The following is a 27363-nucleotide window of genomic DNA, read 5'->3' on the forward strand; positions in this document are numbered from 1 at the left end:
TGTCAGCAGATCACCTCTGAAAACCTTTAATTTATCTTTTGTTGGGTCAATTCTGTGAACATCTCCCACTTTGACAGCTCGGAACATCTTTTCTTCGCCCTCTTCCACCACAGAATCCTCTCAGCGGGTCTTTGTGAGAACCTCATTTGCTCTCAGTGATAATCGCTTTGGATACGTGACACACCGCAACCCCCCAGCGGCCGAATTTGAGTGGGATCTTCAGCCGAGGGGGCAAATGGAAAAGCCACTGGAACACTTCCGTGACAGGAGCTGTAAATATTTTCATATCTGACAACTTAGAGGTTAATGTATGTGTTAAAATGTCACTGCAACATTTCCCACTTGCTTTTTTAATTTTTTATTGCCATTATTAAAGATCGCAGTGTCACTATAGTGCAACTTTTATGTTGTGTTTTATGGCAGCACGGGATCTTCAAAAGGCCGTTTGATAGTTCCCTTTGTCCTCATCTCTGTCCCAGAGAAGGGGAAGCCTTTCAGGGAGGAGGCCTTTCCACCTCCCCACAGGCAGCCGGGGGAGGCGTCTCTTCGCCATGAGGAGGGCAGCGGCCGCGGCTGCTGACGCCACCCCCCCGCAGACCCCTGTGAGCAGCAGCCATGGCCACAAATCCTGCAGCTCCTCCAGATAAGGATGCATGGATTCCACCAGCCTCTGATCTGAAAATGGAAAAAAAAAGAATGAAAAGTTTGGTCATCTGTCCCTGTGACGACAAATAAAAGGAGCATAACTGAATGAGGACTGGACTCACTGGCATCGAGCAGATGTGAATATTCATATCCGAGGTCCTTGCTGGAGATGAAGTAGTCTCTGTTCCTGTGGAGCGGCAGGAAGGGCACCATGTGGTATCCACCGTTGTGTCCGATTGGAGCGTCAGAGTCCGGATACTGGGATGGAGGAGGTCTGTGTCTCCTGAGCCACTGCTCATAAATACTTTCACAGATATGCTGCTGTCAGGTGGAGTTTTTAGGTGTTCCCCCCCTTAAGGTTAGTGTGGTTCAAGTGCGTATTGGCTAGCTAATAACCGTCCCCCGCGAGGAGTAAACGAAGGTTTATGGGTAAATGAGGTGGAAAATTGTATCAAATGCAGTTTAAATGTGAATTATGGCCTTCTTCTCTCACCTGTCAACAAAGGTATGGTGGAGAAGGAAGATGGGGTCATTTGCTGAAGCCTGCACAGAAGACATCGTTCCGTTCAGGAAGACGTGGATGGCAGCATGCATTCCCATCCGGGAACTGTTTCCTAGGCCAGTCTTTGGATCCCCGAACCCTATAGATTTATATAAGCATCAAAAGGGGAAACGCCCAAGAAAAGACAGGCTGCAGGGCGGAGCTTATCTGACCTTCCACGGTGTTCCTGAAGCTCATGTTGGAGCTGCGGTCCATGGCCCCGGTGTCATACTGGGTTAAGCTGAGCGTGAACGCCACGTCCGCCGAGGTCGGCAGCCTCTCCACCAGGTTCCGGTTGTGGTTCCCAGGGTTCCGACGCAGCGGGCCTTCCTGTCTGGCATCGCATAACACGCCTCTGTTGTTGTAATCTTCTGGTGTGGAGCACAACGTCTGGTGGAGAAACAGGAGAGCATCTAATGGTACTGCAAAAAAACGGACGGACGGACGGACAGATATTTTCATTTATATTAGGCACATTTATTTCGAGAGGAGAACTTTTACCTTCCAAGATGAGAAGACCGACCCTGGGCTGAGAAAACTGGGATCCTGGGGGCTCTGCGCCCCCATCAGCTCATCCGTGCACACGTCACAGCCCTGCGCGTCCCTCCAGTCCCAGTACGGGATGGAGAAGGTCAGGTCTCCGGTCAGCTTCCTGATCTCACGCTCCCAGTGCAGCAGGTACGCGCGGTGCCACGGGAGAAAAGCTGGCGCCCAGTGACCAAAGTCCACGTTGGTCCACACATTTCCAGGCCCACCCAGCAGCGCGTTCCGGGACACGTAATAGTGCATCCACACGAAGACATCGTACACGGAAACCTCTGCAAACATGGGGTTGGAACCGTTCTCCATCTCCTCGTAGGTCCCAGTGGCTACAACGTAGTCGCTGCTGACTGACTGCTTGGCCAGGTTCAGGTAAGAAACCAGCCTTATCCTCTCGGATCGGGACAAATGCAAAATGTTCCGTCTCAGAGACTCTCTCCTCTCGTTACACTTCGCCCCAAAGTAGCCGTACTTACAGTCTGCGCAGCTGAAACCCATGAAGTTGCCGACGCACTGGCAAGTGCGGTTATAGAAAACCGAGGGCCATTTCTCTCGGTCGTCCAGCCCAATAAAGGGGTACTGGGGCCCGTCAGGCTGGTGCGTGAACTCCACGTCCTGGCAGAAGCCCCGGCCTGAGCTGGCCCCGCAGGGAGAGCCGTCCCCGTCCCACGGCGGGCAGCACTCTTTAGTGCGCAAAGCTGCCGCGGTGGCGCACAGACGTGGGAACTGTTGATGGCTCGGCGCGACACGTAGGAGCAGAGTCGCGAGAGTTAGGAGCCACATTGGAGCAAACAGGAGACACCAAGACGCCAAGAAATCCGAACTCTGAGCAGAACCCTGCGGCCCATTGGACTCTCACATGAGATTAGAGTCTTCTGAGTGTTTCCTCGGGCATGCACCGCCCCCCCCCCCCCCTTCTCTGTGGAGGCAATCACATGTCGGTTTACCCCTGGATCATGGGGGTAGGATGTGCGTCGGGGGCTTAACTTAACCTTCCCTTTTCCCTCTCTCTGAAACACACAGGCCCCTCCCGTGCGTTCCCCATTCATTCCTGTGAGCAGCTGTTTAATGCGAAGCCACACTAAACGTGAATTCTGATCAAAGTGATGGATATCCTGCTTCACATCCCAGCTCCAGCGGGTTTTTATGAATTTGACAGAAATATATGTTCAACAAGTCTTGCCCATTAATTCGATCCTTCAAAAAAATGCCACTGGGGTACTGGGGTCGCATCTTTCCCATGGCTGTGTGCTGGAAAACATCGGAAGGGCACTAATTCCCTTCAGCTTAATTTTTATTCAGTATCTGTGATTCAGCCTATATGCTCTCATTAATTAGGCCCGCTGGTGTTGTGTCTGCAGGTCAGCTTCTGTACAATGGGGGTCATCGGGGGTCAAAGGGAGATGCGGCCAGTCCAGTCCTCCTAAAGCCCACAACCATCTCCCTGGTGTCCAGGGCAGGGTCATGTGCTGCGTACCAGGCTGCCGGCTACTCCAGCTCTCTCCTACATGCTGCCTTGTCGGTGTTGAGAAGTCACCTGAGAACATTTCTGGATCAATGCCCACCAGCAACCGTTCCAGGAAGGGACCTTCATGTGGTCAAATGATGGCCCTGTCACATGACAGCATCGTCAGAGAAACAAAGAGTTCTCTATCGTTCACGAGGGGGTGTGTACAACTGCAAAATACACAAAGACACAAAGACGATTTTGATTGCTGTTTTTTTCAAAATCATAAGAAAGTATATTCTCAGTGAAATTAAAGCAGCCGTATCGGAGTTTTGGTCAAACTTTAGGGAGAACACTCAGCAGTGAGGGTCCAAAACCTTGAAAATCCACTTGAATTGTCTGCAGCAGAACCTGACAGCGATGTCGTTACTATTAAACTGACAGTAGTGATCAATAGTGTTGATCATCACTGATACAGGAACACCTCAGTGCGACCGTAAAGCTCTACATGTCTTTATTGATTTGTTCGATTTATTTTCATGCAAATACAGTCTAGCAGAAGGTCTTTACAGCATCAAGCCAGACAAAACAAAACACACACACACACACACACACACACACTCACACACACACATAGCCAGGTCTGATCCACAGTTAGAAACCGTAACAATAAAAAGCTGCTTCTCCCTCAGTTTTGCCTCCATCTGAAGACCTGATTTTTCTGGATGTCTCATGAGTTAAACCCAAATCTGACAAATAAGAAGGACTAAGACCATTAAGAGCTTTAAAACCCATGGAAGTAATCTTAAAACTGATCCTGAAGGCTCAGGCACACTGATGTTGCGTTCAAAGACCACACCGAGGTTCTCAACATTCTCAAATGGTTCAGTGCCAATGCCTCCAGTTTAAAATGACGTTTTTCTCTCAGTGCTTCAGGGCTGAGAACCTCTGTTTTGTCCTGTTGAGTTGTGAAAAAACATGCCTGCCATCCACGACCTTAACGTCTAAAATCCACTTGGGAAGGGCATCGACTGTAAAGCTGCATATCATCTGCATAACTGTGGAAGTTTATGCCGTGGCATAGAAACATTTTAACTGATTAAACACTAGTTTCTCTAAAATCTTATTTAAAAATATCAGATTGGATGTAATAATTAGTGTCCAAATTATCCAACCTCATCTAAAGAGACAGAAACCTGTCAATGGGACACAGAGTCAAGATCTAAGCCCAACTTCTGGGATGTATTGCTATCTAATAATGTCAACTTTGTTGCCAAAATCCCTCACACAAAGAAACAGGGATGATAATGGTCAGGAATAGTATCTCAGAGTTGTTACGGAGTTTTCGTTAATTTGAACAGCAGAACTTTTTCTCTTCAGCTGTTTGATGGCTTCATCTCTCCCAGGAGGGTTTGATTTTCATTAGCTCAAATGGACTATATCAGTGTGTGTGTGTGTGTGCGCGCGCGCGCGGAGGCGGTAGCAAACTCGCGAAACACAACTTAAATGGGACAGTTGGCCACCAGAGGGCGCAGTTTCACCACCCATCATCAGCGTCTCTGGAATAACTCGTTCCTCCTCTTCCTCGGTGTCTTCCCTGTCTCCGTTTGAATTATTTCACTCCTTTGTCTCCAGGCTGTGAGCCACTACAAAACAACCCCAATTAACCCACAGACCTGCCAAAGTTCACCAGAAAAAGCATTCTCTTTAACGTCTCATACCAACAAAGAAGCTAGTGATAATTAATCTTGTTTAGGACCCCAGCGAAGCTTTGTGAAAGATGGACAATCATCAGTCACATTCTCTCATCCATCCCTCCATATTTACTTAAAAACCCACAAAAGCATGGAAATAAATATGGATTGCATATAAAAGAAAACCACACATTAATTCATGTATTTCAAAACAAAGAAAATCCGTTAGGCTGCTTGGTTAATTATTCACTTTGACTGCTAGTTTGTTGTGTCTCGTTTGGCCTCTGTTGATCCTTGCTGCGCCTTCCTCTGTTTCAGAGGTAGGAGGAGGAGGAGGAGGAGAGTGTGTGCGTCAGTAAGTCAAACATGCTCCAGTAACGGTCTATATTATCTGCTGCTATTTGCAGTTTGCTGTAACCAGGCACCAGACAGAGGCTGAGCAGAGAGTCGGGAGCCTCTTTTTTTCCCTTTTTTGTGCAGCTCTTCTGTGATGGAAATGCTCTCAGAGAGGAACGGCAACGGCAAGACTGCTGCAAGAAATGAGGTAGGAGATCTGGAGATCTGGCATAAAAGAGTGTGGCATGCAAAATAATGAATGGCTCCATAATTGCACATAGATCCCCGGGTCTGATGTAGCTTCTGACACTTCACTGCATGTTTTAAGTTGGATTAGTCTTTATTTGAGTCATTTGTTTGAGAGATCTTTGTCTTTCTTTAGGAATCAAATCCTTTCCTCTCTCACCACCAAGACTGTCAGCAAATATTCATCTGAGCCTGAGTTTTAAGGAGCCTGAGCATGGCAGGAGGTGAGCGGAGGGACACGCTGATGGGAAATGTGTTAGCCACGCTCTTGGTAACCAGCGTGATCCTGGGAGCTGACCCTGGCTGGCTCGGTCTCAGAGGACGGGCGGGGGTCAGCGCCCAGAACAACGAGAGAAGGGTGCTGGCCCACATCCCTGGTGACATCATCATAGGAGCCCTGTTCTCTGTTCACCACCAGCCACCTGCAGACAAGGTAGCCGCGTGCACAACACGCGTCAACAGTTGCTGTGGTCGTGCGCCAGTAATCCCGACTCACCTTTTAACCAGGTCCATGAGAGGAAATGTGGCGCCGTGCGTGAGCAGTATGGGATCCAGCGAGTGGAGGCCATGATGCACACGCTGGACCGGATCAACGCAGACCCCATGATCCTCCCCAATATCAGCTTGGGCTGCGAGATCAGGTGGAAACTGAGACCTCCTTTTGTATTGACAGTATATGGTTAGTGTTTGGGCTGGGGTTCGGGGCTCAGGGTTCGTCCTGAAGCACCGTTGAAACCTACACACAATGGTGTCGATACAAAGCAATAACTGGCTTTATTCTGGGAGAGATTTACTGAACGTTCCCTACTTAAGCAACACAAGCACAAGTATTTGGGTTCTATGCTCGATGTCCCCTGAAGGTGCAGGAGAAGCTGAAGCAAACGTGTTTTTAATGCAGGGACTCGTGCTGGCACTCCGCGGTGGCGCTGGAGCAGAGCATCGAGTTCATCCGGGACACGCTGGTGTCCAACGAGGAGGAGGAGAGCCAGGGAAGGTGCACGGCGGAGGGGGGGAGCATGTTGATGCAGGCGAAGAAGCCCATCGTGGGCCTGATTGGACCCGGGTCCAGCTCTGTGGCCATCCAGGTGCAAAACCTCCTCCAGCTGTTCAACATCCCACAGATTGCTTACTCGGCCACAAGCGTGGACCTCAGTGACAAGGTAGGATCTGTGGTAGATCCTGGGGAGATCCAGTAGTAACAACTGGTCGTCCAACCCCTCTTTATTTCCCTGCCAACAGAGCCTGTATAAATACTTCATGAGGGTGGTGCCATCAGATATGCAACAGGCCAGAGCCATGGTGGACATCGTCAAGAGGTACAACTGGAGCTACGTGTCTGCCATACACACAGAGGGTGAGACTGGGTCTTACTGGATTATTCTGGATTTCTCTGGATAATATAAATTAAAATCACTTGATAAAGTGATGCTTATGCCCCACCGTCGCCCCCTGGTGGCGGGCTGTAGTATACAGCCATTAATGTTGATTTGATTGATAAGATTGTGGGGAGAGATGATTGACAGCTGAGCTCTGAGGGTAGTAGGGAGCCTGGTTACAGGACATAGAAGAGACTTTAACTCTGTGACCGGTGCCGATGGAGCAGCATTCATGTCCAAGGACGAGCGGATGTTTGTTTCATATCTGGTAACGTTCAGGTGTTGAGCAGCAGAGCGAGCCGTGAAGCCACTAAACTGTAACTCTCATTGTGTTTGTTGCCAGCATATGTGTGTCATGACAGAAAAAGTGATATGCAATTGGTAGATTATTGGGTCCACTCTCTGTAATCATGTGGCAAATCTGGCCGAGTTTTTCAGCAAACATCTGCCAGGAGCTTTAAAGTCCCCCCGGTGCTCGACGGACTTCAACTTTTAGCCGCTGCTCACACTCACAACGCACCATTCGCTGAATTTAGCGTTACCTTTTATTAATAAAGCCTCCCGTTGGTATTTCCAAATTGACATTTAAGTCCCAAAAGATTATGTTATTTGTTTTCTTCTATCTCTGAATACTCTCCAAATATTCATCAATATTTCAGCTGAGTTCACCTTTTTTTTAACCTGTTCCTGGCTCAGAGTCTTACCCAGGGGAACTAAATCCCTCATGATTATGATAAGAGCTAAATCCCGACCGGATTGTTTATTCCATAAAAAAGGGCAAGCAAAGGGAGGATTAAAAGAAAAGCATTCTTTTGCATGAGGAACATTCCTTTTTAGGGGATAAACCATGTCAAAGAAATATATATTATTATAGCCCATCTAGAGTTAAGCAGTAAGAGATTAGCAATCAACAATAAAGCAAAAATGCAATAGTATCAATAATCCACTTCCCACCCTTTTCTAGCATTAGCTTAGTTTAATTGTTCATATTAGCATCCATCCAGTCAAGAAGCATTAACAAATGACAAGCCAAAACGTACTTATTACAGTGTGGTTATTACACTGTAACAACACTGTAGTTATCCCAGCGGTTTTGGTTTTGGTAATGAAAACTTTTTTATGACATTTCACCCATACCTGCAGGCAGCAACTTGATGGAGATGATGATGGTGTTAAAATATCTCTTTACTGGGGTAAAGAGTCCCTTTAAATGCGTATGCATACAGTATGTATGGCTGTTACATCCGAAGGAGGCGCGGCACAGGCTGGTGTAAACCTCACACGGCGATGAAAAGATGGCTTTAAGCAGCCTTTGCCTGGAGTACAGAAAGTAGGTGACCTCGTTTCCGGCAAAACTGGGGAAATCTAACGCCATAATGGGGACAAAAATCAACGGATTCTCTAGAGCGCCGACAGCGTCCCACCCGTATAATTATTCCACCTATGTTTATTTAGCATGACAGAAAATAAAGACTTTTTATTTCTGTTTTTTCTCTCCGCAGGTAATTATGGCGAGAGCGGTATGGAGGCATTCAAAGACATGGCGGCAAAGGAGGGGATCTGCATCGCCCACTCCGACAAGATATACAGCAACGCTGGCGAACGCAGCTTCGATAAGCTGCTGCAGAAGCTGCGAGGCCACCTGCCCAAAGCCAGGGTGGTGGCCTGCTTCTGCGAGGGCATGACGGTGCGGGGAATTCTCATGGCCATGAGGCGGCAGAGGCTGGTGGGCGAGTTTGTGCTCATTGGGAGGTGAGCGCTGGGCCCAGGGCTGTGATGGAGATTGGTGTTTTGTGTGTGCCTGTGATGCGTTTTCATCTTTAATTCAGACTCTCTTAAGCTGTCCAGCTCCATCAAACAGGACACCCTCATCCTCATCCTCATCATCATCCTTATTGTCATCTGTAAGACATACATCAACCTGTTGGTGGTCTAAGAAACTGGAGGTATTTATAAATTACATTTTCTTATATTGGATGTGTGTGTGTGTGTGTGAGAGAGAGAGAGAGAGAATGAAAAGGAATCCATTACAATACAATTAAATATGCAAGAGCTTAATTTGTATGTAAAACAAGTAGAACGCCCTTTGGAGCTCTTCCTTCTTCCGATGCGTTCCCTTTAATTAAAGCGCTTTTGTCCACTAAACCGGGTTAGTAACAATCAGATGAGCCGATGCGACGCCAGGACAGATATGGTGAGACTCCATAAAAATGGGCAGTTTATATAAATGCAGCCGGAAGGAGAGCTTGTGGGGAAGCGGGGGTTGGTTGTGCGCGTATCAGAATGTGGCTTTATTTTAAGGCTCGACTCGTTGGCTCCCTCTCATCCCTGCTGAGCTATAAATTCCTTTTCTCATTAGGCGTCACTTATGTAGGCTGTCGCTCAAATGTGACAGCAGGAAGCATAAATTAACCTTGAACTACATAGAGTAAAACTTCCACCTTTGCGGTGTTGTTGTCTGCTGTGGTTGCTCGTCGGCCCAGGAACTGGTCAGATTGGGGGTAGTAGACAGTGAGAGGTTTTTTTAGAGGGAGGAAAGTGAAAGATAATCTTCTCATTGGACTTTTTATTGGACTTTTTGCAGCCCAGCAGCTCCCAGCTTTGTTCCTACAGACGCCATCAACGCGGCGCAGGAGCCACCTCATATATTCAGCCAGTGTTTTACGGATCAATAGTTCACACAATAAATCCCTTTTCTTAATGCGGCTGTTTTTTTCATTACTTGTTGGCAAACTTAATTTATCGATTGAATAATTTGTTTTGCTGAATTCAGGTTTTTGGGGTCATAAAGAAATTGAACTAGATGTTCTTGCTGCTTTGTATGGTTGAGGCCGTTTTTAGTCGTTTTCCTTACGTTTCGTGCTGCTCTTTGTTTTCTAACAGCACAAACAGAGGCGACTGGAGGAAGCTGTTCCTCAGCACAGAGGCGTGAAGGGAAAACGTCGACCTCCCGGCTGTCTCGCTCTTATTCGCTTGTCTTGTTCTGTTTAATTTTAGAAATGGACTTCGTTCCAGCCTCAGGTTTATTCCACTACAATGTGCTAAAGTATCTACTCAGAGATGACCATGTGGCGCAAAGAGCACGCACGTGCGTGCTCACGTGCGCGAGGCTCTCGTGCGCGCGCGCACACAGGCGTTTTCTCATCTTCTCCGTCGTGGGTGGTGGAGAAACGCGGTGGATGCAGAATGTTGCCCTTTCAGGTCAGCGTGTGGGTTTCTGAGCGCTCGTTCAGGAGTGATTCAAACTACCCAGAGTCAGAAGCCTCCGTGCTTTTCATATCCATTTCTCTCTTTTTACACCAGTGTGCAGTTTCTTCTCTAAGGATGTGTTATGAAATAATCTCCTAGCTCACCTAGAGAGCCAGGAATCGTGAAAAAACACATCCAAACACCCACACAAGCGTTGCGTAACGCCAGCTCTATTAGCAAAGTTTTCAAAGACGCTGTCTTGCGCCTCCTTTTTTTTGGGGCGGTTTGAAACAGGAGCGTTTGTGCGTGATGGTGTTTTCATGTGTGCACACGTGTGGAGGTGTTGTGATTCTCCTGCCTTTAGCGTAGACGAGCATCCAGAGGGAACAGCAATAATAGACGGAGTAAAGACCTTTTAACACAGCTAACTGATCAAGAAATAGCTTGTTGAACTGATGCCAGGCGTTTTTTTGAATAAATGTGAGATCAAAAATGTCTGCAACTCCTTCTGTCTGTTTCCTGTTTGATGCTCATGAGCCTCGGGTCTCTCCCTCTACCCCAATGGAGCTGTTTTCATAGAACCTTTACAAACTCCTCCCGGATATCCGAGACAACTTAATGCTCTTAATTTTAAGAGCATCTCAAGGGATGGAACCGATAACGAGCCTGCAAAGATCTAATCAGTGCTTAAACACCAACCGGGCTAATAATGTTACCATGGAAGCAACACTGTACATACATCCTCCAAAGCAGAATGTATGAGCTGGACCATGTCCGTCTGCCTCGGGAAGCCTTTCCCAGGCCCATGAAGCATAAATACAGGGAACCATCATATTAAAGCTCTGCATTCCCCCCCCCCACAGCGACGGCTGGGCGGACAGGTACGACGTGACCGACGGCTACCAGAAGGAGGCGGCCGGCGGGATCACGATAAAGTTAAAGTCGGCCTACGTGACCTGGTTCGATCACTACTACCTGAAGCTGACGCCCGATTCCAACGTGAGGAACCCTTGGTTCCCTGAATTCTGGCAGCATCGCTTCCAGTGCAGACTGAGGGGTCACCCGCAGGAGAACAGCGTGTACAACCGCACCTGCACCTGTTAGTGCCGCCGGGGGGGGGGGCTTCTCCGCACCGACAGGTGACGCTGAGCCGCCATGATTAAACAGGTGAATATTCTTCACAGGGAGGGAGTCTCTGCGCCATCAGTACGCACAGGACACCAAGATGGGCTTCGTCATCAATGCCATTTACTCCATGGCTTATGGGCTGCATGCCATGCAGGAGACCCTCTGTCCAGGGTATAAGGTGAGACCTTAACGGGGGGGGGGGGGGGGGGGGGGGGGGTTGCCTGGCGGCTTTCACTGGACGTAGTGTTTTTTTGCGTGACGCCAGGGTTTGTGTGAGGCGATGCGTCCCATCGACGGACGCAAACTGTTGGATTTCCTCATGAAAACAAACTTCACCGGCGTATCCGGAGAGACCATTTGCTTCGACCAGAATGGAGATTCGCCTGGCAGGTGAGAGGGATGCGACCTGGCGAAGGAAGGGGAAGATGCTTGAGCCGTGAACACCCGCCCTTTCACCCACAGGTACGAAATCATGAACTTCAAGCACACTGGCGAGGACGAGTACGCCTACATCCACGTGGGAAGCTGGGATCAGGGTGGCCTGCAAATGAATGACCAGGAAATCTGGAGTAACAGCAGCGACGTCATCCAGTCTGTCTGCTCGGAGCCCTGCCAAAAGGGACAGATCAAAGTATGCACGACCTGAACACACTAGATACACCTTCAACAAGCTCATACCAAAGGAACAAATGACCTTAACTTGCTCCTTATTTCAGAAACGGTAAACTTCTTGACAAGAACATCCAGAGCTGCAAATGAATTCATGTTACCTAGAACATACGGTGCTTGAATAGTCAATCATTTCCTCATCATGTTTTCAGTGTTAGCCTTCGTTTAATCCCTTTGATCCCCTTGTGAAGAAATGTTAATTTCCCAGCCCGGCAGGTCTGTTGGAGTTTAACTGTAGCTACAGAACGGCGCCGCTGGAGCACTGAGACCTCTGTGTGTGCGTGTGTGTCTCCAGGTGATCCGTAAAGGAGAGGTGAGCTGCTGCTGGACCTGCACGCCCTGCAAGGAGAACGAGTTTGTGTTCGATGAGTACACTTGCAGAGCCTGTCTGCTGGGTTCTTGGCCCACGCATGAACTCACTGGTGAGCACACTTCAATTTACGTGGAACGAGAAGATTTGTAATCAGGAATTTGGGTCACACGCTCGTGGTGCAAGCGAAATCCCCTTAAGTCTTACGTACTACTGGCGGAACCTCTGACACACGCCCCTGTTAGCACACACAGCTGCTCATGTCCTGCACATACACCCAGAGACTGTCACGCCCGTAGACCGAAGGATTGGACTTGGCTAATGTCGTCATTAACATTAGCATGATCATTAACATGATCTGATCCACCAGACCCTTCTACTACCTCTTCACAGATAGATTCTCTAGGTATACCAGACACTTACCATACGTCTACCATACATTTTATATTTAGAAAACAAACATATTCATGCTGCTATTGTGCACGTTTACATAAACCATGTGTGCATGTAGAACATGTGTATTTGTAGTATTATATGGAAATATGTCCCTTTCTGCATCTGTGACATGATAATGTATAGTGATACCCCTACTGCGAACGTACCCTGTTGTCATTTCATGTGTGCATCTCAACAAGTGGCGACAGTATTCCGGACACTCCGTTGGGCTTTTGTCTGTGTCCCTCAGGGTGTGAACCAATCCCTGTGCAGTACGTGCGTTGGGGCGATCCAGAGCCCATCGCCGCAGTGGTCTTCGCCTGCCTGGGTCTCCTAGCAACACTCTTTGTCACCTCCGTCTTTATTAAGTAATAATACTCCCGATTTATGTTAATAAAGCAGAAAAATGAGATGGGATTTGTGGTTGGAAGCACACCAACGTTTATTGATCTGTCGCATTTTATATGAACATTTGATCAGGTTTTGGGACACCCCCGTGGTCAAGTCCTCCAGCCGCGAGCTCTGCTACATCATCCTGGCTGGAATCTGCCTGGGATACCTGTGCACCTTCAGCCTCATTGCCAAGCCCCACATCGTGTACTGCTACCTCCAGCGGCTGGGAATCGGCCTGTCTCCAGCCATGAGCTACTCCGCTCTGGTAACAAAGGTACTTTTGGCCTCCACGAGAGAGAACATAAACTAGGAGCCCGAGTTTGACCTCCTTTGAAAGGTTGTAGATGTGTTTTCTTCTTTACTATTCCAAGCTCTGTTGCACGTATTTCATGTCTCAGTGTGCAGTAAATAGAACGGCGTGTGAGGACAATGATGGGGTGTAGAGAAGCAGCCATGCTGCAGTGCGCTGTGGGCTGAGCCTGATGTCGATTCCGAGGTCTAAAACTCGGATTATTGTTATGAATCAGCGTGAGTGGTTTTATCCCCTGTCGATGGCAGCAAATCCCGCACAAACCTTTGATCTATTTTTGATCCAGACCAACCGTATAGCGCGGATCTTGGCAGGCAGCAAGAAGAAGATCTGCACCAAGAAGCCGCGTTTCATGTCCGCCTGCGCACAATTGGTCATCGCCTTCCTACTCATAACGCTGCAGCTGGGGATCATTGTGGCGCTTCTCATCATAGAGCCGCCGCAGGTTTGCGCCCTTTCATTGCAGCTCAGGTTGATTTCAGGGCGGCATTACAGGCAGTTTCCTTCCAGGTGATCTACGACTACCCGAGTATCCGGGAGGTCCACTTGATCTGCAATCTAACCACTCTGGGGGTGGTGGCGCCTCTGGGCTACAATGGCCTGCTAATCCTCAGCTGCACCTTTTATGCCTTCAAGGTTCTTGTTTTGTTTTCTTTACACTTCAGACCCCTTCATATGCCACGACCCCTTGCCCTACCGTTGCTTCTCCTTTCTTCCTGTTTCCTCGCAGACTCGGAATGTTCCAGCGAATTTCAACGAGGCCAAATACATCGCCTTCACCATGTACACCACCTGCATCATCTGGCTGGCCTTTGTGCCTATTTACTTTGGCTCCAACTACAAGATCATCACCATGTGCTTTAGCGTCAGCCTCAGCGCCACGGTGGCCCTCTGCTGCATGTTTGTTCCAAAGGTAGGAAGCGCGCGCACGGCGACGCAAACTTTCCTCGTTTATAGTTTCCTCAGAGCCGCGTTGTAACGATGCTTCTCACCCAGGTGTACATCATGCTCGCCAAGCCCGAGAAAAACGTACGCAGCGCTTTCACGACGTCCACGGTGGTGCGCATGCACGTGGGCGATGCCAAGAAAGCAGCCAAGGCCGGTAAATCCTCGAGCAGCATGGCCAACTTGTTCCGACGTGGCGGTTCTGCCCAAGACAACATCAGGTATTTAAAAGCAGAATTCGCTTCACAGAGACGTAATTTCAGTTCACAGCATCCGTTATAATATCGTCTTGGACCCCCAAATGTGCGTCAGTGACAAGGATAAAAACTCACTTTTATTAGGAAGAAAAAGTAAACAGGACCTCAAACTGTCAGTACAAGTCAACTAGACAACAAATTCTACGAGAACATTTAACAATTAACCTAACCTTTATTTTCTCTTGTGCAGTTCTCATAGTTCTTCTTACAAATGATTAAAGGTGTCAGCTAAGGCGTTTACTGGTCATAAACAAAGATAAAGTTATTCAACATTGCACCTTAGATTTAGATGAAAATCTCTTGGTGGCTTTCTGGCTCCGTCCCTGTCGTCAGCCTGTGAATCCATGACAACAGGCAGGAGAAGAAAGCCTGCTCCCTGAGCTGGAGACGGCTACCTCATTTGGGTTAAGTACTCCCACAGGAGATCCCACTGTCTTGAAGGATTCTTCTTTCGAGGGAACATAAAAGGCAGGGGATGGAGACATGAAATTACATAGAAAGCAAAAGAGCGGGGGATGAGAGGAGCAGTGACAGGAAGTAGAACACGGAGGTAGATGGCGGGGGGGTTGATCACGGCTGTTTTACAGACACTTCCAGATAAAAGCAAAAAAGTCTGCTTTCATCTCATCAAGAGAAATCTCTGTTCTCACACCTCATTGCTGACCGAGTAGAAGAATTGAGGCTTTGTCAGATCAGTTCCAGGAGGTTGCGTGACCTTGCCGTGTACTTTTGCAGTTCCAATGGAAAATCGGTGACGTGGTCGCAGAGTGAGCGCGGCTACAGGCCAAACCTGTGGAAGAGGATGTCGTTCCACATCAAGAAAAAGGAGGCCGTGGAGGCCAACCAGACAGCCATCATCAAGCCGTTCTCCAAGGGCGGCGACACACCTGTGGACGCCAGTGTCAGAGAGCAGTACGAGGAGCCGATGGCGGCGCAGCCCTTCATCTGCTCCGCCTCTCGGTCGCCGCTGTCCACCATCAGCCAGAATGCAGCGAAGAGTCGGGGCTCCCAGGGAGAGATGGGCGGAGAGGAGCAGGCACCCCCCAGCTATGTGCCTCCACCCCCCGGTAGAAGAGGTGACCAGGATGCTCTTGACGATGGTGACGTGAGCATGGTGGGTGTGGGTGACATCGGCATCGGGGTGATCGGGGGTCAACCTCAGGGCACCACGATCATGGACCAGATCAGCAGTGTGGTGAACCGCTTCACCGCCAACATCAGCGAACTCAACACCATGATGCTGCCAGGAGGCGCGGCGAGCCCCGCCTCCGCCTCTCCGACGGACCCTGCCGGCTGCCCCCCTCACCCTCCGCCCCAGGGCAGACAGGCCCCCTCCACGGTCACCACGTACGCCGAGGTGGCGGCCGTCACCAACTTCTGTGACAATCGAGCAGCCGGTAAAATTTACGAGCACGTGGCCGGGACCTGCGTGAGCAGCAGGCGGCCGAAGGATCTGGAGGAGCTGTTTGCGTTGACGCCGCCCTCGCCGTTTCGAGACTCGTCCCTGAGCTCCGAGTGCAGCTCGCCCGCCTCCATGTCCCCGTCCTCCGAGGCCGAGTACGACCAGCTGCTGCTGAAGCACTTCAGCCAGAGCTCATCTTCACTTTAAACCTTTTTTCAGAGGACCTTTTTCTGCCGGGACCAAACTCTTGGATGCCTTTCTACACATGAATATTGGGAATGTTTATGCAGGAATATTAGGAATGTTTATGGAGGAATTCATATTGGGATTAACCGAAGTGTCTCCGTGAAGTGGACGGTTATGGGAGAAGCACCTCCTCCATATCCACTGACCACAAGTGGAGAGAATGAGGACACATGTTGGTTTCTTCTTGTTTTAGAAAACAGCTTTTTCCTCTTCTTTTCTATGCGTTATCTTTTATTATCAGAAGCATATTTCCTGCTAATGGAGAGATTTTTGTTTTAATTTACACAAAAAGAGAGACAGCTCCCGGAGGACTGGGGCGTCTTTATCCTGGATGAGAAGCTTCCAGACCTTCCTGCTGGATGTGCACTGCCGTGTGGCTCTTAGTTTGCATGATGCTGACGTTTGTTTGCTGAATTATATTTATTTGTAACGAAGCCATTTTTGATACGGTTTAAGAGATGCTGATTTGATTTGTTGTAGGAGCAGAATGAAAAGGAAGATTTGCAGAATTAAGCTGATATATATTGTGTAACAGCTTGTTTAAAGCCTACATATTGTACGTGCCAACGTCGCTGCATTTAGTTATATAGTCTTACTTTAAACGGGCCTCATTTGAGCCTTTTTAGATACTAATCTTATTATTCTGTAAGATTTTTTGATATAACAATGACTGATGTCTTAATTGTGTTGTTAAGGTTTAAAATATTCCATGATTTTTTTTTAAAGAAAACACTTTTAAAACACATTGTTTATGTCTTTAAAGCTATAATTTAATGTTAATGTGAATATATCTGGGGAGAACAGGAAAACTACTCCTATAAGTAAAAATTCAAACGTTCATTACCAGGTTTATATCTTTAATTCTAATCAGAGTTTATGACAAGAAAAAGGGAAAATTCGGACGGTGACGCAAACCTGAGGATTTGAGCAGCTTTGTTGAGGTATTTTGCCCAAATGAGGCATGAAATGTGCAGCTTTCTGACAATCATTAGGTCGGTTTAATCCCGCAGGTTAAACTGATTAACACCAGTGAGAACAAATGACTGTGGCTGAAACGGCCTATTATTCTTATTTTAGAATGAAATCCTGATCTGTAAATACTAGGAAGCGACAGCTGTTGCCCTGTTCTCCCCATAAATGATGAGGTTGCTATGGGAGACAGCTTTACATGGTTGTACAGCCAGGAATGTCCTCATGTTAAGGTGCATTTTTAACTCCTATTTCTGTGTTGAATTCATAGACAGTTGCCATATTTTGCATGCAGGTATTTTCTAATTGAATGTTTCAGGTGTGGTTCCACCTCGGCGTCTTCTTCTTCTTCTCTGAGGGGAAACAATGAAAACATAATGAAACGACGGCGTCATCCTTCACACATGCATTATGAGTACCGTTTCCTTCTGATGCTAAAAACTGGATCATGTGCCGTGTTATTTTTACACACTTCATGACTTGATGTTACTTATGAACCTTTTCTAAATAAGAATAGAATTGTGTCAAATCACAGTGTGATAATTAATCTGCCTAATGGAAAATAGGGTTTCTGGGGCACCCTCCATTAAATAAAGTGATACAATCTTTTTGTCTCTGTTGTTGTATTCTGGAATTTTAGATAGTAGGAATGTCAGAAGGAACTTAGTAAATAATGAATTACAGAATGCAAATGTGTTAAAAGAAAGCAAGAAGAAGAAGCTTTAAAACCAGGCTGGATGAGAGTTGTTGCTACGAGCTAAACAGAGTAATGCCGTGATATTAAGTAGACAAGAAGTCTTCTGATGGATTAGAATGCATTTATAAATAAAGCGAAATGCGTTTTATTCTGAAAGAGCTGCATCAAAAATGGTGATGTGCCAGAATAGCAGGTAAAACGTGTCTAAATGTTGCTGCAGGAGTTAAAACACCATTTCACCTTGTCTTATTGCTACTTTCCCCCCATTTATCCCAAACTGTGCAGGAACAATGCGCGTTTCAATCCTTTGGGACGTCTCATCCCGACATGCGCGCCGAACTTGCGCGGCCGCGGACCGCACGTGACGGTGAACGTTCACGTTCAGCCCCTGAACGCACCACATACTTCCCTGCACGGAGGGCGTTTCCAGCTCTGGTAGGAGACTCTCGGGGCCCGAGGGGACAGACAGAGGTTCTCCAACAGCGGGTCAGAACCGCCAGAAGTTGCGGGTCCCACAGGGAGCATGACCAACCTCACGTCGCACCCCAACGGCATGCAGGGCCTCCGGAAGGAGCACCTGTACAAGGTGCTGGTGATCGGGGACCTGGGAGTCGGGAAAACCTCCATCATCAGGCGCTACGTGCACCAGACTTACTCCAACAACTACCGGGCCACCATCGGAGTGGACTTCGCCTTGAAGGTGCTGAACTGGGATTCTGAGACGGTCCGGCTCCAACTCTGGGACATCGCAGGTACGACAGATGCGGGATCCAACTAATGTTTCTGCCCCCGTGATTTTATTTTAGAAACGCTAAAACAACAACAACCCCTAATTAAATCGGTTTAAACAAATACGGCGAAGTTTGGTGAGATAAGACCGTAATTCAGAGTCAGCATGAAAGTTGAAAATGACTCGACGTTTATTGATGGAAGACGCACTGTCACTGTGACAAACAGCTATTCTTTATCTCTGGCCCACACGCGCGCGCTCACGCGCGCAGAGGAAAGACCAGGGTGCTTTCATTAGTCACTTATTTAAGGTATGGTCCTCCCTCATGTGACGCGCTCATGTGATGCCTATTTGAATGCCAGCCTGATTTTTATGTTATTGAGTCACAAGGTGGAAGCAACCCACCGAGTCATTTCTGCTTTATTTATCCCTTCATCTACCTGGTTACATGGACCTCCCGGGGGAGTGATGTTCCACATGTAACAGCGTGTGTATTTGTCCTGCATGACGGTGTGTCCCGCCGTGTCTGAGTCTGCATGTGAGGTTGCCTGGTGGAGCATGACAATCGTTCGTAGATGAAAGGAGGAACTTATCAATCTCTTTCCTGTCAGACGTTCCATTTCCTCTTCTCTGGTCTCCTTCCACATAATCCCAGAATCTTTATCTGCAGTGTGACCGAGTCAACAGGAATGTGCAGTTTCAGGCTTGGCTAACAGCATTTAGCTCGTCATTTCATGCAAACAATGGGAATCTCATGAACGAAGAACCGTGTGTGTGTGTGTGTGTGTGTTCGGTCACCGCAGGTCAGGAGCGTTTCGGAAACATGACGCGGGTCTACTACCGCGAAGCCATGGGGGCCTTCATAGTGTTTGACGTGACGCGGCACACGACCTTCGAGGCCGTTGCCAAGTGGAAGGAGGACCTGGACTCCAAGCTGATGCTGGCGGACGGGCAGAGCATCGCCACGGTGCTGCTGGCCAACAAGTGCGACCAGGGGAGGGAGCTGGCCAACAACGCCATCAAAATGGACCAGTTCTGCAAGGACCACGGCTTCGTGGGCTGGTTTGAGACCTCCGCTAAGGTAAGACTAGAGGTTGGAGATGGAAATCATTTTGCTCTTTTGGCATCAATATTATGATCAGATGAGAAAAACGTTAGTTTATGGCGACGCTTGATGGATCATTATTATTATTCTGTAGCTTCCTCCATGCAGGCCTCTTTCCCTCCAGTCTACGTTGCATTAAACTGGCACCGAAGTGTCATTTCCCAAAAAGTTCAAACTGTTTTAGTGAGAATGAATGAGTCTCATGAGCACTGAGTGCCTGACGCAGACACTCACTGGAGGTCATCGCCCACTCGGGCCACGGCAGCCGCTGCGAAACTAAAATAAATCCCACCGCCGAAGCCACTGGAAGTTCATGTCCGTGTGGAAAAGTTGGAGTGTGAGATAATTTCATAAAGCGGAGTCACGCTGCTTGTGGCTGCTGTGCGAGTCGAATGCATATTTAAAGCGTTAGAAACACTCACACACCCTCTGCTGACACCCACGTGTGACCGGAGCACCAGCGGCCGCCTCTTGTGGCATCGAGACTCGACATTCTGGGGGTGAAAGGTCACCAGGCCGAGGTGCCGGGGCGGCCCGGGCGTGGGCGGGTCACGGGTGGGCGGGTCACGGGTGGGCGTGTCCTCCTTCACCGCTCCTCATTGAAATCTCTCACCTTTAGGACAACCTCAACATCAGTGACGCCGCCAATTTCCTCGTCAAGCACATGATGGCCGCGGAGAACGACATCCTGAAAAGCGTGATCCCCGACACCGTGTCGCCGCAGCTGGGCGCGCGCAGGGAGGCGAGCTGCTCCGGCTGCTTTAAGTAGCCCAGGGGACGGACGCCAAAGAGCAGGAAGCCGGCTCCACTTCGCCTTCTGGGATCAGACTGTGCAGAAGGCCCGAGCGGGGGAGGGGCGCCCTGCACGAACTGAAGCGAGACCGTAAAGTTCCCGGCGGGGAGTCGTGCACACGCACGGCTCTCGTGCACATGTGGACGTGACTGTACTCCAACACACAGGCTCTCCTACCATCGGGCGGCCATTACCAAAGAAAGTATTGACCACTAGGTGGATCTAAGCTGCGTCTCTTCTGTCGTCGTATCTTCGTTGCACATGCGTTGCCTTTTTTTAAAAATGCGTTAAACGTTTTTCTTAATTTATTTACAGCGGGCTTTACGAGCAGCAGTATTACGTAAACGTTATTGAATAATGCCGTTTCGCTAGCAGCACCTCAGCTCCATCCTCGTTAGTGAGGAAGCGGATGACCTTTGATGGTGTGTCAGCTGTAGTTTTAATAAATTATCTGGATCTTCTTCATCCCTCCTGCAAGTGAGAGCGATGGAGGCAGGTGTTCTTTTCCCCTTTCTTCATTTTTCTCCACTTTGAAGGGAAATGTGATGTTGGTCACGACGCGAGCCAAACTGGACGGAGTTCATTGGCCTGTGGAAACCCACGGTATCCATGGTAACTGCATCAAGTCTTATTTTTTTTAAGTCTTTGCAAATGTCTCATACTCGCCGAATTGCTTCCAACCCCTCTGTTGTTATTTTTACCTCGCCTGCTGTCTCAGGCTGCCAGATCCTCCACTCTTATCCTGTAAATTACAGCGGATCCCTCCCTCGGTCTCTGATTTACATTGAGCGGATGTAAACCATAAACGGTCGTTCTTGTTTTGCTGTAAAATTGTGTAAAAGAAAGTTGTGTAAAATGAATCGCGCTCTGGTGACGCTCGGCTGTTTGTGTCGTTGTGAGGCTCCGGTGGCTTTTCAACATCGGAGGGACTCCTGATGAAAATGTCTGACCTGGAAATGACAATGTGCACGCACGCACGCACGCACGCACACACACACACACACACACACACACACACACACACACACACAGCAAAGTGAGATAGCATTTTCCATTTTACTCTTCACAGACGAATGTTCCACTTTACAACCTCATGATCACTGTAATTATTGTAAGCATGTGCGTGCACGTCTCCACGGCTCCCAGGTTCTCATTAGGCAGCCACATGACTGGATTATTTCCTGCCTGAAGGATTAGATTTCTGCTCACGTGAAGACGTTGACAACAATTCAAACCACGCCACGTTTGACCACCTCCGGGTGGACTTCACAAACTCTTCTCAAGGCCTCGTAGACTTCCCGTCTCACTGCTCGCTGCTCCCCCGACTGTGTGATTGAAGTCATGCAGGTTGCCATGAGAGCATGCCTGGCTGAGCTTTGCTCACACGCCTGCTCCCAACAGCGTCTCCGGCCTCTGTGGGTCAGGGTTAGGGTTCCAGTACGGAGGACGAGGTTTCTGCATTCTAAAACAGATCTTAAAGCTAAAATTTAATAGATTTTTTTTAAATCCATGTTGGCACATGACTTGTTATTCATTACCAGCACTGTGAGCAGAGCATATTGTGTTAGCTGTAGTTTTCAGACTCTGCCAGGGAACCACCCACAGAAAACACCCACAGATTCTCTAAGACATGAAAAGAGAATAAAAGAAAAAGAGAGGGGGCAGGTGTAAAAAAGAAGGATGCTTAAATCAGCAGCTGCAATGTCAGACAGACAGCTCACTGCAGATTCTGGAGCTCCAATGGACCAAAATTGATCACCTCTGAAAGCATTTGTAGAAAGAACTGTTATTCCTATCTATCTATCTATCTATCTATCTATCTATCTATCTATCTATCTATCTATCTATCTATCTATCTATCTATCTATCTATCTATCTATCTATCTATCTATCTATCTATCTATCTATCTATCTATCTATCTATCTATCTATCTATCTATCTATCTATCTATCTATCTATCTATCGCCATGCTGCCACCTGCTGTCCATTTGGCAATACTGCAACCTTTAGACTTGAACGTTCTGACTGAAACCACGTGCTCATTTATTTATTTACTTATTTTAAAAATCTTATCTTTAAGCTTATATAATCTAGCAGAGGCGGTGAATGAAAATGTTCATTCAAAGGGTTCATTTCGAGAAGATTAATCCGACCACACTTTAATTAGACAGTGATTATTGATTGCTCTGGTCATGTGGTTTAAGGTAGACTTCGCTGGTTAGTGGTGTGTCAAAGACTGGATTTGAACCCTGATGACAGCGTGTGACCTCCACATGCTTTCTCCAAGCATCACTGACCTCCCTAATTAGCCCTGGGACTTCGGCCACTTTAGGTTCCCAGAATCCCTAACGCCAGAACCAATTAGGATAAACCGATCCCTCTTTAATCATCTCTTTTTTATGTCGGCACATAGAAGGGGCAACTAAATGTTGGATTTACTAAAATTATAGAGTTTTAAAAATACTGTGACTGCTTCATGAGGGAGACTGGCAGACTTTCATTATCCTTACTGGGAATTGAGAATATGAATACACATTTATCACTTAGTTGCGTTTGAAAATAGAAATTCATTTAGATCGGCAGATGAAAAAACAGCTTTCACAATGAAATAAAAGCACATAAATGAAGTCATATGCAGTAAACTGTACCTTGTGCAGGGGCAGCAAAAGCCACTAGGGGGCAGTAAAGACACAGAAAACGTGGGACTGACTGGAAATGTCTGAACGACATGAATCCGAAAACACAAATAAATCTAAATACAAGCTAAATAGTGATGATTATGATTTACAGAAACATCTCTACATAAATATGTCCTCAATAAACCCCACAAGCCGTCAAGCTGCAAATGCCTCCTATTAGCCACATAGATTAAAAAGGAGAAAAGTTGGTAAAAGCAAGAAAATGCCAGAGAACATTAAGTTAGACAGATAAAAGAAAAACATCTTACAGGATATTAGAGGCAACATTCAGTATAAAAACTCTGTCGTCTCTTAATGACATTGCTGGTTCGATCTCTTGACCTTTAAGAGTAATTCAGATGGCTGCGACAAGCACAACACAGGGCACGACGTTCACATCTAATAAAGATATAAAACCATCCATAATACAGGACTTGGAAGCATAAAAGGACCGTTATCACGTGCACTTTGTTCATTTACTCATGAGCACCTCGAATACATTCAGGCACATTTATGAGTTTTGTTATTACGGGTCGAGAGTGCTGAGTCACTGTGGTCAGGTGACCAGAAACGGCGTTGCAGGCCAGCCACAGAGTAAACAACAGACATACGCTGGCTGGTTTTTACTCCTGAGAAACCACTGGTACCAAACTGGCCCCAAAAAGATTGAAATATGTACGGAATATGTGCTGCACAATGGTGCCAGTGTTATTGTGAGTTCACCACACGGTGACTCACATCTGCATGATCCTGATCCGGAACTGTGAGGGTTGGCTGCAGGCCACAAAAGACATCTGGAAAAGCTCCACGATACCTGCTTTAACTTGGAATGTGCTCCCAACACAATTCAAAGACAGAATTGTAAAAAAAATAAAAAAAATAAAGGATGCATATAGCTTTGTGATTGGTTGTCGGTGATGAGTTCATGGCTTTCTCTGTCTGTACACAGTCTCTACATGCTATAGCATGTGCTGGCTGCAGGTTAAAGCATATGTTGACAGTCTCCTTGAAGCGTATCCGGGCTGGATGTGGCATTTTCCTCTGAGGACGGCTCGTGGAGCTCTGCGGAGCAGCTCGAGTGTGAGGCCTGCGCCCCCGGCCCGCGCTGCGAGAGGAGTGTGTCTATGTGGGGGAAGATGGAGGAGAGCGGGCACTCTGGGGACGTGTATCTGGCCAACACCTGGAGCTGCTGCGGCTGCAGGCCGGCCTCCCTGCACACCTCCTGGCACAGGGTGGAGACGTTGTCACATGTTTTCATCTTCAGCTGGCCCAGATGGCTTTTCTCCACAATCAGCTTCTCCCTCTTGGCTTTCTGTGGGCACACACACACACACACACACAATTCACAACAATCCATTTACCGTTTCGTGCAAACAAGGGGCTAAAAATAGAAATGAGAAGTCCTCTTTGTACCAGTTTATTGATTTCACACTGAAGGTTGTATATGCAGTCCAGTTTCCTCTTCCGGCAGCGTTGGGCGGCCAGGCGGTTTTTGCTGCGCCGTCTCATGTCGTGCACAAACTCCAGCTGCTCCCGCGTGAAGTCCTGCTGCTTCAGAAGCTGCTGGAAGTCGTTCCTGCTCAGGTCCACAACCCAGTCGACGGAGAAGGGCAGCTGGACCTGGGGACACCGGAACAGGCAGTGTTGGTTCAGTGAAAGCTGAAGACACCCGGTGAACTCGGACCGCCTGTCACACATTTACCAGGATGCTAAATATTAACCCGGAGAACCACGAGTCCAGTTTGGGAGGAGAGGGGAGACCGTGGCTGCTGCCGGTGTGGGGCTGGAAATGTGCAATCAGCAGTTTATAGGGAGGAACCAAACCTGCGGAGCTTTCTAGCTAGTGTGAGTTCTGCCGTGTACTGAGTCAGCCCACTTCTCTGGGACATGAGCTAATTATCCACTCGCACGATAACACACCAGACTTCTGCCCACCTCTTTGGCCCTCTCTCTCGTGTAGGACTCGCTGTCCCTCTCTGTTTCCGTGCCCGAGTCTCCATCCTCTCCCGAGTTAAGGGAGGACAAACCCGACTGGGAGGCGCCCTCCCACTCGGACAGCTCCGCTCCGCTCCAAGGGCACCTGTTCTGTTCCCTGAAAAATGAGCAGCTGCTCGGTTTGGGCTGGAGGTGGAGGTCCAGACACTGGGGAGGTTTGTTAGTGGTCCCCGTATTTGAGGAGTTTCTTGCATCCGGGTCCAGGGAGGTCAGATCAGACCCGAGCCTCTGGGCCAGGTGTTCGGCCACCTCCCTCTCCACAACGCTCAAGGCTCCTCCCTCCACGCCGGCTGCCTGTCCTCCTGCCCCCTTCCCAGTCTTTTGACGGACAGCTGTTGGTGCCGGTACACAAGGGCTTCTTATCAGTTTCTCACCTTTGGGGTGTCTGGCAAACCTCCCCTCCCCCGGTGACCCAGGGTCCTCACCAAAGGTCGTTAGGGGGCAGCGCTTCAGTATTAACCCCAGTGACCCTTCAGCCAGCACAAAGCTGGACCCCAGGAAGGCCGACTCAGCATCGCACCTCTCCGTTACGTGAGGGTCTCGTCCCATCTCGACGGAGCCTCCCTCTGTCTCATTTGTTTCCTCTTTGATTATCTCAGGGCCTCTTTCATGATCTTCCGCTCTGTCTGCTAAGGTGGAAGCGTTTGGGGTGGATTCTCTACGCTTTTCCTCCTCTTTATTCCGGAGGTTATCCTCGGTGGCGGGTGCTGGAAGACTCTGACGCCTACTGCAGATTTCCCTCTCACACGCCAGCTGCCGCCGGTACTTCGGACACTGCCTGTAATGTTGAGTAGCGCCGCTCCGACTCTCCGTTTTACTGTTTGCTGACTCGCTGCAGCACCGAGACGTTTCCTGCTGAGTTGATGAGTCAGCAACTGCTTTGAGTTCCCCGTCACCACGGGTGGCATCTCCCGGGCCGGTGCCAGCTTCCTCTATCGATAACCGCCTCTTGCGTTTCTTTTGGCAGCAGGTTTTTCTCAGAAAGGCGGCGGGGCCATCGCCGCCGGACAATTTGGGGGCCAGGAAATCGAAACACGCGTCCTCCAGGTCTCGGAAACCGAGGACGGAGGCCGATTTGCGGATATCTGCGACATTGTCTGTGCTGAAAAGGAGCTTGGAGGTGTAGGCGAACTTCAGCAGGGGCTCAAAGCCGGCCGCCGTCACCTGGGAGAAGAAAACACGACAGTTTGGTCCCAAAATCCAGAGTGGGAATTATGGTCTGCCTGTAGCCTGGAACTATTTTTAGTTGACAGGAAATGAGTGTTAACGGCTTGTTGACAGATGGTGGCAGACGATTATTGTCTTCATTTTCTACTCTGTCCTGGCACCTTTGGGCCGTGAACCCGCGTCGTTCGGCTGGTCTGGAGGACACGTGTCTCACCTCTGGGGGCGCAGCGATGACGGCCCCCTGCTGTGTCAGCGAGGAGATCCTGTGTGCGAAGTACTCGCTGCAGGCGGCGAGCACGGACCGGTGCGCTCGGAAACCGTGGCCCTCCACCAGCACGGTGACATCACACAGAGCGTCTCGCAGGCGCTGCTCGTCCAGGCGCCGCAGCACATGGCAGGAATGCAGCGTGGACTCGTATGTAAACACAGACAACTTGGGGGCAGACATGGCCATCAGGGACACCTATATGAGGGCCTACACACACACACACACACACACACGCTCATCCCTGAGCCTTGCGTTGAGCTGCGTGGACGTTAAAATAAACAGAGAAACATGCCTACCTTACAAAGCTGACTTTAAATATCCTGAAGTGTTAAAGACGGCCCCAGCTGTTCGCCACACATGCTTATTTCAAAATAGACCGCAGCCAGGCTTTGTTTCCCAGAAAGCTTTATCTCCACTCGGCTTCAAACTAAAATCTGAGCTTGACTCAGTCATATGGCCTGTGTGTGCGTACGTGAGAGGGAGGGAGCGATAGAGAGGGAGTGTGAGGGAGTGTGTGTGTGTGTGTGTGTGTGTGTGTGTGTGTGTGTGCGTGCAAGTGTGTCGCAACAACTCTGGGTGTTAACAGAGCAAACGCTGAGTCACATGAGCACGCTGATACCGAGTGAGCAAGCAGTTTTCCCAACACGAGTCCCGCCCTGGGATGCTTCTGATAAACTCCCTAATTCCCAGAAGGTCTCCCTTTTTTCAGGAAGTCTTTCGGAGAAGCCGCAGCCTCCTTTGAGATGTCGCTGCTCGCGGACACCCGCCCAACTGGTAGCTTTGTGAGTGACGTCGTGCTCCCATCGATGTTGTGAAGGAAGAGGCCTCGGTCGGTTAAACTGACCAATCAG

At 48.7% G+C, this 27363-nt stretch overlaps 4 protein-coding genes across 5 annotated transcripts; 2 read left to right on the forward strand and 2 right to left on the reverse strand.

Moving 5' to 3' along the window:
* Positions 1 to 354: 354 nt before the first annotated feature.
* LOC101080145 (tyrosinase-like) lies at positions 355 to 2615 on the reverse strand. Its single transcript, XM_003971351.2, has 5 exons — positions 1688 to 2615; positions 1360 to 1576; positions 1139 to 1286; positions 768 to 949; positions 355 to 675 (listed from the first exon to the last, which is right to left on the reverse strand). Exons 1-5 carry the CDS (start codon positions 2507 to 2509, stop codon positions 434 to 436), a joined length of 1611 nt encoding a protein of 536 aa, XP_003971400.2. The 5' UTR covers positions 2510 to 2615; the 3' UTR covers positions 355 to 433.
* A 2620-nt stretch (positions 2616 to 5235) lies between these two features.
* On the forward strand, positions 5236 to 17679 carry grm5a (glutamate receptor, metabotropic 5a). Of its 2 annotated transcripts, XM_029848908.1 has the most exons (19): positions 5236 to 5411; positions 5586 to 5673; positions 5868 to 5882; positions 5957 to 6090; positions 6348 to 6609; positions 6689 to 6803; positions 8328 to 8577; positions 10878 to 11113; positions 11199 to 11320; positions 11408 to 11532; positions 11605 to 11773; positions 12107 to 12233; positions 12807 to 12924; positions 13037 to 13223; positions 13546 to 13704; positions 13770 to 13895; positions 13990 to 14172; positions 14256 to 14425; positions 15197 to 17679. In XM_029848908.1, the coding sequence occupies exons 4-19, from the start codon at positions 6017 to 6019 to the stop codon at positions 16068 to 16070; spliced, it is 3297 nt and encodes a 1098-aa protein (XP_029704768.1). In that variant the 5' UTR covers positions 5236 to 5411; positions 5586 to 5673; positions 5868 to 5882; positions 5957 to 6016; the 3' UTR covers positions 16071 to 17679. The 2 variants fall into 2 exon arrangements, with proteins under 2 accessions (XP_029704768.1, XP_029704767.1); XM_029848907.1 differs by having other exon boundaries at positions 5586 to 5882.
* A 486-nt stretch (positions 17680 to 18165) lies between these two features.
* On the forward strand, positions 18166 to 21430 carry rab38b (RAB38b, member of RAS oncogene family). The gene is made up of 3 exons (XM_003971324.3): positions 18166 to 18527; positions 19309 to 19586; positions 20230 to 21430. The coding sequence occupies exons 1-3, from the start codon at positions 18299 to 18301 to the stop codon at positions 20377 to 20379; spliced, it is 657 nt and encodes a 218-aa protein (XP_003971373.2). The 5' UTR covers positions 18166 to 18298; the 3' UTR covers positions 20380 to 21430.
* Positions 21431 to 22951: 1521 nt separating this feature from the next.
* On the reverse strand, positions 22952 to 26994 carry bach1b (BTB and CNC homology 1, basic leucine zipper transcription factor 1 b). The gene is made up of 5 exons (XM_003971350.3): positions 26809 to 26994; positions 26459 to 26719; positions 25018 to 26241; positions 24496 to 24702; positions 22952 to 24394 (listed from the first exon to the last, which is right to left on the reverse strand). The coding sequence occupies exons 2-5, from the start codon at positions 26696 to 26698 to the stop codon at positions 24065 to 24067; spliced, it is 2001 nt and encodes a 666-aa protein (XP_003971399.2). The 5' UTR covers positions 26699 to 26719; positions 26809 to 26994; the 3' UTR covers positions 22952 to 24064.
* Positions 26995 to 27363: the final 369 nt, after the last annotated feature.

This window comes from Takifugu rubripes, chromosome 15 (assembly GCF_901000725.2).
Source record: "Takifugu rubripes chromosome 15, fTakRub1.2, whole genome shotgun sequence".
Taxonomy (NCBI): domain Eukaryota; kingdom Metazoa; phylum Chordata; class Actinopteri; order Tetraodontiformes; family Tetraodontidae; genus Takifugu; species Takifugu rubripes.

What these genes read in the sequence shown, in the direction of transcription:
- LOC101080145 (XM_003971351.2), bottom strand. Translation starts at nt 2,509, where the DNA reads ATGTGGCTCCTAACTCTCGCGACTCTGCTCCTACGTGTCGCGCCGAGC. An exon ending in CACCATACCTTTGTTGACAG is followed by an intron (nt 950 to 1,138) that starts GTGAGAGAAGAA and finishes TATCTGTGAAAG; the next exon opens with TATTTATGAGCAGTGGCTCA. An exon ending in TTCACATCTGCTCGATGCCA is followed by an intron (nt 676 to 767) that starts GTGAGTCCAGTC and finishes TTCCATTTTCAG; the next exon opens with ATCAGAGGCTGGTGGAATCC.
- grm5a (XM_029848907.1), top strand. Translation starts at nt 5,664, where the DNA reads ATGGCAGGAGGTGAGCGGAGGGACACGCTGATGGGAAATGTGTTAGCC. An exon ending in ACCAGCCACCTGCAGACAAG is followed by an intron (nt 5,883 to 5,956) that starts GTAGCCGCGTGC and finishes CCTTTTAACCAG; the next exon opens with GTCCATGAGAGGAAATGTGG. An exon ending in GTCTGCCATACACACAGAGG is followed by an intron (nt 6,804 to 8,327) that starts GTGAGACTGGGT and finishes TTCTCTCCGCAG; the next exon opens with GTAATTATGGCGAGAGCGGT.
- rab38b (XM_003971324.3), top strand. Translation starts at nt 18,299, where the DNA reads ATGACCAACCTCACGTCGCACCCCAACGGCATGCAGGGCCTCCGGAAG. An exon ending in CCAACTCTGGGACATCGCAG is followed by an intron (nt 18,528 to 19,308) that starts GTACGACAGATG and finishes CGGTCACCGCAG; the next exon opens with GTCAGGAGCGTTTCGGAAAC. An exon ending in GGTTTGAGACCTCCGCTAAG is followed by an intron (nt 19,587 to 20,229) that starts GTAAGACTAGAG and finishes TCTCACCTTTAG; the next exon opens with GACAACCTCAACATCAGTGA.
- bach1b (XM_003971350.3), bottom strand. Translation starts at nt 26,698, where the DNA reads ATGGCCATGTCTGCCCCCAAGTTGTCTGTGTTTACATACGAGTCCACG. An exon ending in TCATCGCTGCGCCCCCAGAG is followed by an intron (nt 26,242 to 26,458) that starts GTGAGACACGTG and finishes TTCTTCTCCCAG; the next exon opens with GTGACGGCGGCCGGCTTTGA. An exon ending in CGAGAGAGAGGGCCAAAGAG is followed by an intron (nt 24,703 to 25,017) that starts GTGGGCAGAAGT and finishes CGGTGTCCCCAG; the next exon opens with GTCCAGCTGCCCTTCTCCGT.